The 11,424-nt window shown below is 41.6% G+C and overlaps 1 protein-coding gene across 1 annotated transcript; it reads left to right on the top strand.

Moving 5' to 3' along the window:
- The first annotated feature begins 5,269 nt into the window (after window positions 1-5,269).
- Window positions 5,270-9,439, top strand: LOC139658535 (CD209 antigen-like protein C). Its single transcript, XM_071536663.1, has 5 exons — window positions 5,270-5,358; window positions 6,942-7,229; window positions 7,435-7,580; window positions 8,490-8,596; window positions 8,977-9,439. The coding sequence occupies exons 1-5, from the start codon at window positions 5,286-5,288 to the stop codon at window positions 9,161-9,163; spliced, it is 801 nt and encodes a 266-aa protein (XP_071392764.1). The 5' UTR covers window positions 5,270-5,285; the 3' UTR covers window positions 9,164-9,439.
- The last annotated feature ends 1,985 nt before the right edge of the window (window positions 9,440-11,424 follow it).

The raw sequence follows: 11,424 nt of genomic DNA, 5'->3' as shown, positions 1-11,424 counted from the left end.
TCGGGTCCCTCCAGAGAAACTAGGAACAAGGGAGACAGTCACTTCACCATGCGAGAGACATCCCTCAGCACCAGGCCTTCTGGGTAGAGATTGGAACAATCTAATCGATTAGTCGATTATTCGTTCGCTATTAGCAAACAAAGGATAGACGACAAACTCTGGTGCTCCACTACAAACCCACACATGATTAGGAACCTCTTGGGTATTTAGAAATTAGTTGAAATCATACACTCCACATGGCACTCGATTTACAGTCTGTATCGCCACCTACAATAGGGGGCACTCAGATGCCTAGATAGTTTAGGGGCGTCGACTGGATTTTGGCTGTGAATACGTAAATAAAAACAATAACTAAAAACCAAAAGCTAAAAAAGCTACAATGTTGAAACAGTAGACTTCATCTGTTCAAGCCATCCAGCCAATCGGCTACACACTGAGGGAACAATAACTTTGAGAGTTGTGAGGGTACTTATCTGAGAGAGGGGTGAGTCGCGACTTCACCCCTCTACAAATCCAACGAGGCCTCCCCTCAAATACGACCAGCCTGGTGGACTTCCTTCGGTCGGTCCCGACTTTGCTGCTTTAAAAGTGGCTCAAGGACATTCCGGGCGGTGTGGTCGGGGGCAGGCTAGAGTACGCCGTCAACTCCGTCTCTCCTGCCGCCTCGTCGAAGTTGTCCTTGCCAGGTTTCGGTCTCTTCCCAAACCCGGATCGGCGTCGGAGTCTTCCTCCCGAGAGGTCTGCGTCCCACTCACTTCCGCAACTGTTCTTAAAAAAAAAAAAATATTAAATGGTGTTAACTTTCCTAACTTTTTGTTCCGTCTCTTGTTGATCTCTTCTTTGCATTGACAGCAGTGAAGATGAACCTCCTCTTTATCAAGTGTGGCGCTCTCCCAGAATGTTTCAGAATGTAGAATCTAACTGATGTGGAAAAGTTTTGGACAATAACTTGAAACACTAAAATATTTGGTGCTATAACTGATCTTGATACAACTGAATCTTCAGTTGTATCAAGAAGAAACTGCCGGATGCTAACTTGGATATGTTGGGCAATTTGCATAATTCGCATAATTAGCATTAATTAGCATAATCACCTATATGGACAATATTTCAGCAACTGCTTGGCCAATTTGGACAATATTGGAGTGGTTTCGGGGGTTATTGAGGATGCTGAATCCATTTTTGACATTTTCAAAATTCAAAATGGCCGTTTAAATCAGAAGTGGCCATATTTTAACTTCTGATTTTGATGAAGTTTTAGAGGACGCTGAATCGATTGGATTGGACAGATAACTTATGTATTTGAAATAATTAAAATAACTTCAACTCGGTTATAAATTGTAGGATATTTATGAACACAATTATTCAAACGATGCAGAACATGTACATTTTAATTCACAGACCATTACACTCTGAGATGACTCACAATTGGGTGTTGAAGGTAACAAAGGCAAGTACCATACCAAACTAGAATAATATGACTATGGATAAATAATATCCTCAAAAACGAGAGAAAAAGTAAAAAATGTTTAACAAGTATGTTGTTTTTGGAGAGGGAGAGATACAGATAACTTACAGATAAGCCTACATGAACAGTCCGCCATCAAGGCATCGATGAGTAGAGTAGCTGTTAGGCATTCCAAATTATGAGGTAACTTTTTTTGGTAGTTGTGGTAACATTAACTGTTGATGTATTAACTACTGTGGATTAAGTTTGTCTTTTGATTTTACTCAAAAGAACTCCTATCATGATATTTTAACAATTTAAACCACCCCAAGAGATGGTTTAGAAGTATAGAGATATTATATATAAACAATTGAAATGAAATATGCACTACCTACACACTGTACTGGTTATCTGCTTCTATTTGATCAACTTACTTGCACTGAGACGATAATCCATATATACCACTGAACAAAAATACTTTTGTTTTTGCTCCCATTTTTCATGAGTTGTAATAAAAGATTTATGACTTTTTCTATGCACACAAAAGGCTTATTTCTCTCAAATTTTGTTCACAAATTTGTTTAAATCCATGTTAGTGAGCACTTCTCCTTTGCCAAGATAATCCATCCACCTGACAGGTGTGGCATATCAAGATGCTGATTAAACAGCATGATTATTGCACAGGTGTGCCTTGGGCTGGTCACAGTAAAAAGCCACTCTAAAATGTGCAGTTTTATCTTGAAAAAAGACAATTATTAGGCACTGAACTATGGATCTCACATGACTAGGGCTACAGATATGCATTTTTGGAAAACCAGTCAGTATCTGGTGTGAGCACCATTTGCCTCATGCAGTGCGACACATCTCCTTCACATAGAGTTGATCAGGTTGTTGATTGTGGCCTGTGGAGTGTTGGTCCACTCCTCTTCAATGGCTGTGTGAAGTTGCTGGATATCGGCAGGAATTGGAACACGCTGTCGTACACGCCGATCCAGAGCATCCCAAACATGCTCAGTGGGTGACATGTCTGGTGAGTATGCAGGCCATGAAGAACTGGGATGTTTTCAGCTTTGTGTAGAGATCCTTGCAACATGGGGCCGTGCGTTATCATGCTGCAACATGAGGTGATGGCGGTGGATGAATGGAACGACAATGAGCCTCAGGATCTCGTCACGGTATCTCTGTGCATTCAAATTGCCATCAATAAAACGCACCTGTGTTTGGTGTCCGTAGCTTATGCCTGCCCATGCCATAACCCCACCACCACCATGGGGCACTCTGTTCACAACGTTGACATCAGCAGACCGCTCACCCACATGATGCCATACACGCTGTCTGCCATCTGCCCGGTACAGTGAAAACCAGGATTCATCTGTGAAGAGAACACTTCTCCAAAGTGCCATCGAAGGTGAGCATTTGCCCGCTCAAGTCGGTTACGATGACGAACCGCAGTCAGGTCAAGACCCTGGTGAGGACGACGAGCACGCAGATGAGCTTCCCTGAGACGCTTTCTGACAGTTTGTGCAGAAATTCTTTGGTTCTGCAAACCAACTGTTGCATCAGCTGTCTGGGTGGCTGGTCTCAGACGATCTCGCAGGTGAAGAAGCTGGATGTGGAGGTCCTGGGCTGGCGTGGTTACACCTGGTCTGCGGTTGTGAGGCCAGTTGGATGTACTGCCAAATTCTCAGAAACGACATTGGAGACGGCTCATGGTGTGAAATGAACATTCAATTCATGTGCAACAGCTCTGGTGGACATTCCTGCAGTCAGAATGCCAATTGCACACTGCCTCAAAACTTGCAACATCTGTGGCATTGTGTTGTGTGATAAAAACTGCACATTTTAGAGTGGCCTTTTACTGTGACCAGCCCAAGGCACACCTGTGCAATAATCATGCTGTTTAATCAGCATCTTGATATGCCACACCTGTCAGGTGGATGGATTATCTTGGCAAAGGAGAAGTGCTTACTAACACGGATTTAAACAAATTTGTGAACAAAATTTGAGAGAAATAAGCCTTTTGTGTTTATGCATAGAAAGAGTCTTAGATCTTTTATTTAAACTCATGAAAAATGGGAGCAAAAACAAAAGTGTTGCGTTTATATTTTTGTTCAGTATAAAAAGCTGTGTTTCGTCCGTCTTTCCATCCGGCCGTTATTCCGCCCGCAGCAGTAACCACAGCGGCAATGACACAGGTCAATGACACAATGTTGCACAGCAAAAAAACGTGAGCAGAACTGAAGAAATTTGAAGAAATATTATGTCTCAACATCCATACCAATGACATTGAGCTCTCTTGATTCTGAAATGCAGGTCCAACGTATTAAGCATATAAATAACCTCAAAATCGACACCAAATGAATCAAAATCGGCCCACTGGAAGTTGAAATATGGCCACTTCTGGTTTAAACGGCCATTTAGAATTTTGAAAATGTCAGAAATGGATTCAGCATCCTCAATAACCCCCAAAACCACTCCAATATTGTCCAAATTGGCCAAGCAGTTGCTGAAATATTGTCCATATAGGTGATTATGCTAATTAATGCTAATTACGCAAATTGCCAAACATATGCAAGTTAGCATCCGGCAGTTTCTAAATGCTGGGGACCCATATTGTACATTTCTAACATAAAACTTTGGGGTACTCAACATTTCCAGGTTCACAATAGGGCTCTATAGGCTGACAAATAGATTTTGTTCTTCTTCCCTTGGTGAAAAGTAAAGTTAATACACCAGTCATAACCTCAGCCAGTGGTTTCTGACACAGCGGCCGTAGCTCCATGATGAATCATTAGAAAACCAAATCAAACATTTCTGACCACTTGGTAAAACAACACTGTTCTGGGCCAAGACTGCAGATGAGACTTCCTTCACGTTTGCTGATGTTTTTGGGTTGCATTTCCTTTTGCTATGATGCTGCAGGCAAAGACATTCTACTACTCTACTGCCCAAGCTCTACTGACCAAAACTCTACTGACCGAGTCTGAGCCCTTAGCTGCAAATATCAGAGGTGCTGACATTTTGGACATTTGTTAACAAAGTCACTGTTAGAGACATACAGACTGTAGTCCAGAAAAGGGTAAAAATCTAGTAAATTCTGTTCAGTCCGTGTAGTAATAGGTAGGAACTTGTGTATCTTTAAATGTCCGTAGTAATGTTGAACTTGTGTAATATCTGAATGTAATGTCTTTTTAGATAAGACACTTAAAATGTACATATGTGAGTCAATGTGTACAGAGGCACTAAGAGAAAATGGATTCATGTTGGGTGCAGATAAACACACCTTATCCTCATCTGGGATCAGCATGAAGTTGTTCTTAACCAACTGAAGGGGAAACATGAAGTGAGATTAAGGTCAAGTTATCAGACTTCCTGTTTTAAAGTCAAAACTGCCAATAACCCAAGTAAAGCACCCTGAGTGTAGAGGGAGATGTGTATCTTCATGTTTTAGAGAAAACCAGGCTTAAATCCAGACTGACACTGCCAGTCCAAGCAGTACTCTCTCCATACTGTATCAGCTGAAGGTCATGGCACGGTCCGCTGGGTCTGGTGGATCTGACATCATCGAGGAATATGACAACATTCCTGAAGACTCAGCCATTGATATGACTTTGAGGACCAGCAAGGACCAAAAATGTAGTAGGCAAATGTTTTTTTCTTCCGCAAATTAAGAAAAGAAATTATGAAATGACATTCGATAGTATTTCAGTGAAGCTGCGAAACATGAGGTTGAAAAAAGGTTAGTGGTTATGGTTTTTCATATAATTTAGTTCACTTGACATATTTATGTGTGTGTGTGTGTGTGTGTGTTGGCCTTACAGGGAAGGTCCTCTACAGAATGCTTGCTGGGAGCATTGGGCTGCTGTTTATCCTACAAGCTTCGCTCAACATCTCTCTAAGACTTCTCCACAGTAAGTAAACACTTTTCTAAGCATTTCATTCAAATGAACACCAGTTGTGGCACTTTGCTTTCAAACTATATCATTTTTCATCATTCATTCATCATTGTTTCTCACTTCTATACATATGAGTATCTGCAGCTGAGGATCCCCATCAATGTGGATCTTTAATCAAACACTACATTGAATACAGTGAAGAGTAAATGCTCTCAGCTCACAGTCTACTTCTACAGTGGATATCAATAGTCTACACACCCTTTCAAATTTTCTAGCTTTTACTGAAAACATGAAAACATGTTACATCAATCCAAATTCTACACAATAATTAAACTTGTCTAGGTCTGTGAATTATAATCCCTCAAATTAGCATTAGTTATGACCACAGAACTTAAATGGATACAACAGTTCTTCCACTGTTTGCCATGGTTATATATGGCTAGTAAGCATAAAATGTTGACTATGACTAGTCTGTTGCACGAGTGTTTAGCAAACTGTCAAAACTTAACTGAAAGCTGATGTTAGTGAGGAGGCTAACATAGCATGGTCAAAGATTGTGCTTCTATCACTAGCTCCTCTAGTCAAAATCAGCATATTAGCAAGCTGGTAAGCATCATCAACTTAACTAAATATAGCCACTTTAATGCTATAAACTAACGTAGCTTAACACATTTGCTAAATTCCAACAGCTAACGGACATCGGCAGAAACAGATTAACTCACTTTTGACCTATTAAAAAGACAGCAGCAACTGGTAAAAGAGCACCATCTGGCATGAGTGACAACTTAAAAGTCCCATATCATGTAAAACAGGATTCCCCTTGCCTCTGTGATCATAAAGGAGTTGGATGGTCTATCTAAACATGGTGAAAGTATCAGAACGCACGGTCGCCAACTAAATCCACACAATCCATATTAGAAAAGCGAACCTCTAAACGAGCCGTTTGGACTTCCGTAACTTTGTGGTTCGCTCATTATCATTTTTGTAAGAAATAATAGACTAAGAAAGTGTTTTTTTCAAAGCGGTTGAGCGGTTGTCATTGTTTATTACCAGAGAGTTTTCCCTACCTGTAGCTGCCAGGCCGCGGCGTCTCACGTTTCACTCTTGAAACGGTTAGCCAATCAGAACAGAGGGTCGTTAATATCTTAAAGACACGGCAACAGAAACAGCCTGTTCTTGGTAAAGCTCAGAGAAATGCCGGAAAATGAATGTGTAAAATGGATTGAGAGTGTTTTTGGTTCATGACACCACACACACAGCTTTGAATGGACCTCAACACATAAAATAAAACACTGGAAAGTGTAGAATATGGGACCTTTAATTCAGCTGCAATGCCAGTTTTCCACTGCTTTGGTCCTTGCTGCAAAACCTCTCTCCTCAGTGACTTGCCATAAGTCAGTTTATACGGAAGCTAGCCCAATGGGAAAATGTCCGCTGCTCCATCCAGGAACATTGATTTGAATAGGAAAGACCGTTCTATCCATTTAAGTTCTATAGTTATGACTACATTCCTGTCAGAAATACAGATTCCTGTTTCAAATTTAAGCTCAGTTCAGCTCGGTTTGTCATGTGACCACTTCCTCTCTCTCCCTTCCCAGCCAGCACCGACACCCAGTGGGACCGAAACTGGACTGAACAGACTGGAGACAACAACCTGACTGAAGAGAGAGACCAGTTGCTGACCAGTTACAACCAGCTGATTAAAGAGAGAGACACGTTGCAGACCAGTTACCACCAGCTGACTGAAGAGAGAGACCAGTTACAGACCAGCTATAACAATGTGACTAAAAGTAGAGACCAGTTGCAGACCAGTTACAAAGAGTTGCTAACCATTTGCAACAAATTGACTGAGGATGAAGATTGCCAGGACAAGCTGCTTTGCTCTGGTAATGGTTATATATTCCTTCCTTCCTTTCTTCCTTCCTTCTGTTCTTTCTATACAAACTCACAAAGGTTTCGATTTTGACATGAACACTGTTCCCTAGGCTTCATCGTTTGACACTTCCCTTTCCATTCCTTTTAGTTTCCTCCTAATGAATCTCCTGTTGTTTTTTTTCCACCTGCCACTGTATCTCATGTGATGTTGACCAGAGGAAGCCAGCTGTCCAGAGGGCTGGCTGAAGCTTGACTGTAGCTGCTACTACGTCTCCACTGGGAAGAAAAACTGGGACAAGGGCAGACAGGACTGTCTCAGCAGGGAAGCTGACTTGGTCATCATCAAGGGCTACCGGGAAAAGGTGTGTGTGTGTGTGTGTGTGTGTGTGTGTGTGTAAGCAAGAGAAAGGAAGATGTGAAAGCTGCGATTGTCATGTGAACGCCTTAGTCTGATTATCTTGGCCAGAGTAAAGTCATAATCAATGTAAGAATAACCTGGTTGAATACCTGATACTGATGATTAGATTTCAGAGCAGATCTTTCAATTAATTTCTCTATAGAAACCTCTTAGTCTGATTCCAGTCTGTTTTTTAAATGTTCCCATGTGTCCAAAAGGTCAGAACAGTCAAAACAGCAAGTGGTGATGCAAAAGGACTGTGAAACCCTCTTCATGCTGAACCAAATGACAGAAATGAACATCTTCAAGTTTTTACATGGGTGTAAACACCAAAATGGTGAAAGCTGCACTATGCAACTTTGCACCTTGGCGGCTCCAAATAGCAGCGAGATGTAACTGTTGGAAAGATTTGAACTTCAATACCCAGAAATCCTGTAAGGTGACATCAGTGAACTGCACACGGCTCGCTCATGTTTACCAACCCGGCCGCTCTGTGATGCTTCATACCAAAGATACCAAAGAGACGAGAGAGGGAAAAGATTTCATGTTTAATGTTGAGATGGCTCAAATCTGACAAAAGAGTTGTTTTTCTCCACCCTCAAATACCCCAGTAACAATATCAATTCCATGTTTACAACATCCACTATGGGAGAAACAACAATAAAACTGCAAAACCCACACAGCAGGGCTTTTATTGTATTTTATTAAGGGATTTGACAAGGAGTGAACATAGGACGAGTTGGGAATGAGAACGGGGTGCAATAACACAAAAGAGTCTCTGCTGCCATCTACTGGCAGCCTGAGGTAGGAGCAGGAACTGCCACTGTGTGCATGTAAACAAACCCACAGAGATCTTTGTAATCGTCTTTGGCAGGAGTTTCTGAATAGACTGAACAAGGATGCATGGCTTGGTCTGACTGACAGAGAGGAGGAGGGAAACTGGACATGGGTGGATGGGACACCAATGAGAAGCCCCAAGAGGTATGGAAGATGAATTTCAGACATTAGTTGGTGTTCAGCTCACATGGGCACACAAAGAGGTTTACCGCACTGAATGAAAGGCAGAACTAGTCAATGAGCTTTGGCATAGCAATGTCATTATTTTCCACAACTGTTCCTCTCTATACCACATACCAGATTTTCAGTCCAGCATAGCTTTGTTTAACAAAATCCTCTAGCATTGGAGGTCAGAGTCATGAAATTGTTGCTGAAAGAAGAATGGGGAAATCATTTTAGAGCCCTTTAAAATGCTGTTTGGGACCATTTCTTTTATGTGTCTTTAACTTATGGCCTATAGCCTCAATGAGGATGTTAAAGCTCCTGTGTTGTAATGTAATGTAATGTGCTCTAACCCTTTGTAGCTTCTGGAGTATTAATCAGCCTGATAACGGCGGGATCGGTGATGCTAGAGAAGAAGACTGTGTCCACCTTCGTCACTTGGTGGTGGAGAATTTCATTGGCTGGAACGATGCAGTTTGTCACTTACCCAAACCTTGGATCTGTGAAAAAAAGATTGCCATTTCCAGAAAGATTGGCATCAATGGCTGAGCTAAAATGTGTTGGAGCCCAAACTGGTTTCTGTGTTTTCACATACAATATATTCCCAACTCTTTTCTCCCTGTCATTGTCTTCTCACTTGCTTGATTCTCTATAAAGAGAGAACAAAGACGCTTTTAGCAGTTCTGTATTTCATTTCGTGTTTGCAAAATGAATGGCAACTATGTAATGCTTCATAAAATCTCATAGCAAAGTAAAAGTGAACTGGATTTGTATTTTTGAATCAAATGTATTATGTGTCTGTTGATGAAGTTTGAGTGTTTCTGTAGGTGGCGCTCTTTGGAAAAGCTTTCATGAACTGGCTGTAAGTTGAATCACTATTGAATTATAAGAAAGATGTATTATTAAGAAAATGTTGTGGATTACTACTTTCATCATGTTTTCTTCTCATGATTTCACAGTAGCCAAGCATTTATCACAAAGACTATTGATATAATATATTTGAACATTAGAGATACATATTTGTCCCACTCCTTAAATCACTTTCTTTTTAATTGGAGGTGTCACCATCACTACAAAGCGCTCCACAGTTTCAGCTGCTTCATTCTCTCTTCTGACACTGGCTACATTGGCATCTTGTCCATTTGTGTGTGCTGTTCTGCACTATTGTGTGTGTACATTTCAGGGGTGTGTGTACATTCTACTTTAAGGGGCGGAGGGATGTTTAATTGTATATTTATTCCGGTATTTTCCTCTTGGAGGGGGGCACCAGGTGTGGCAGTTCATGTCCCTCCAGCTTCACCTTAATCAGGTGATTGGCTAAGGCAGACTCCTCACCATCAAGCATCCCATCCTCATCTATATCTGCCAGCTTCCAGGTCTTTCCCACCACTGTACCGGGCAGTTTCAACTTCACCATCTGCTTCTTGGCCTCCAGGAGTTTGGGTTTCAGAGGCTGGAACTTGGTGAGATCCTGAGCTTGGAGCCGGTCCTGGGAGAGAGGCGGAGATGGAGGACAAGTCAACCACATCACAGCTGGATTAGGTCTCCCAGCTGACACTTGAAGAACTCTCCTCTCTCTGTCCTCTCTCTGTCAAGATCGATCCATCTATCTATCTTCTTCAGATTAGGAAAACCTCCAGGTGATATCTGATGCTCCTTTTTCTTGTTTTCCTTCCCAAACACAAAGGACATCTCTTCCTTCAATGAGCTGATGATGTAGGCATGGACCCTCATATGGAGATGAGATAAAGCCAGAGATGCACATAGCCTACTGTAAAGTCAGTGGAAATGCACTGGGATGTTAAAGTATTTGAACAGTGAACTAAAGCCTAATTATCAGTACAATGAGCTAAAGTTAACATCTACTTTTTGTCACCTGATAGTTGGTTGAGTATCAACATTGGACTGCCCAAATACAGTGTTACCATAAAAACCTGCATTCAACCCTCAGGGATGTGACTGGGTCATGATGACAAAGAAAGTGGAAAATCAGCGGCGTTAGCAAAGACTAAGAAATGAGACCTTAGTCACATGGCGGCCATTTTGAATAATCTCTACCTGAAAGAGCAAGTCCAGTCCGCTCTTTCCTACTGTTGTGTACCAAGATACATGCATTTATCATTTCACAGATTCCCCACTGAAAAACATATCTGAAACCAATAGAGCAAGAATCCAGAAAGACATGTTTACATTTTAATATAACGCTAGCTACCAGAGTCTAGCTGAGGTGACTAGCTAGTAGCCTAGCTTACCAACTAGCTATCTTACCTGCTGAATTCAAAAAGTCATTGTTCTCAAGATTGTTAGCTAATTTGCTAACTGTTTATCTGTATTTTGTCCTCACTTGTGTTTAAGGTATACTGTGTTTAGTCCAGTCTTCTGGGTGGAGTTTCATACCCCAAGTGTTCAAAATGGCTGCCGTGTGAAAAAGGCCATAGCTCCTGCCTTCCCCCTGGGATGCAGCACTGGAAGTTATAGCCCCCTAGGACTGCTGGGAAATAGGGAGTTTGTAAAACCAATCAGAGGGAAGTGGTCAGTGTATACAGTGTGTTGTGTGTTGTACACCCGTTGGTTCACAGTACAAAGTATTGTAATAAACCTTATGATAAGGGTTGAGGCCAATTCAATTAAGCTGAGCAGCGTTTGCTGCCACCACCTTTTTACCGGTATGGCCTGAGGTTAGATCCAGCACACAACAACCACGTTAGAAAAATACAATGCTTTATTAGAAATGCATACTGTACAGCAAATAGAGCAACTGGCCCAGACAGCTATGGGAGACAACACCCCGGGACCGACTACACCCCGCC

This window comes from Centroberyx affinis, unplaced genomic scaffold (assembly GCF_046629955.1).
Source record: "Centroberyx affinis isolate AG114_WGS23_722 - 3 ecotype Tasmania unplaced genomic scaffold, CSIRO-AGI_Caff_v1 ptg002923l_1, whole genome shotgun sequence".
Taxonomy (NCBI): domain Eukaryota; kingdom Metazoa; phylum Chordata; class Actinopteri; order Beryciformes; family Berycidae; genus Centroberyx; species Centroberyx affinis.
The sequence above is the reverse complement of the archived record's forward strand: the minus strand, read 5'-3'. Positions and strand labels throughout refer to the sequence as shown.

Bases quoted from the DNA above. Each gene is read 5' to 3' on its own strand.
- LOC139658535 (XM_071536663.1), top strand. From the start codon at position 5,286: ATGCTTGCTGGGAGCATTGGGCTGCTGTTTATCCTACAAGCTTCGCTC. The intron at 5,359-6,941 runs GTAAGTAAACAC...CTCCCTTCCCAG, and splicing joins CTCTCTAAGACTTCTCCACA to CCAGCACCGACACCCAGTGG. The intron at 7,230-7,434 runs GTAATGGTTATA...GATGTTGACCAG, and splicing joins GGACAAGCTGCTTTGCTCTG to AGGAAGCCAGCTGTCCAGAG.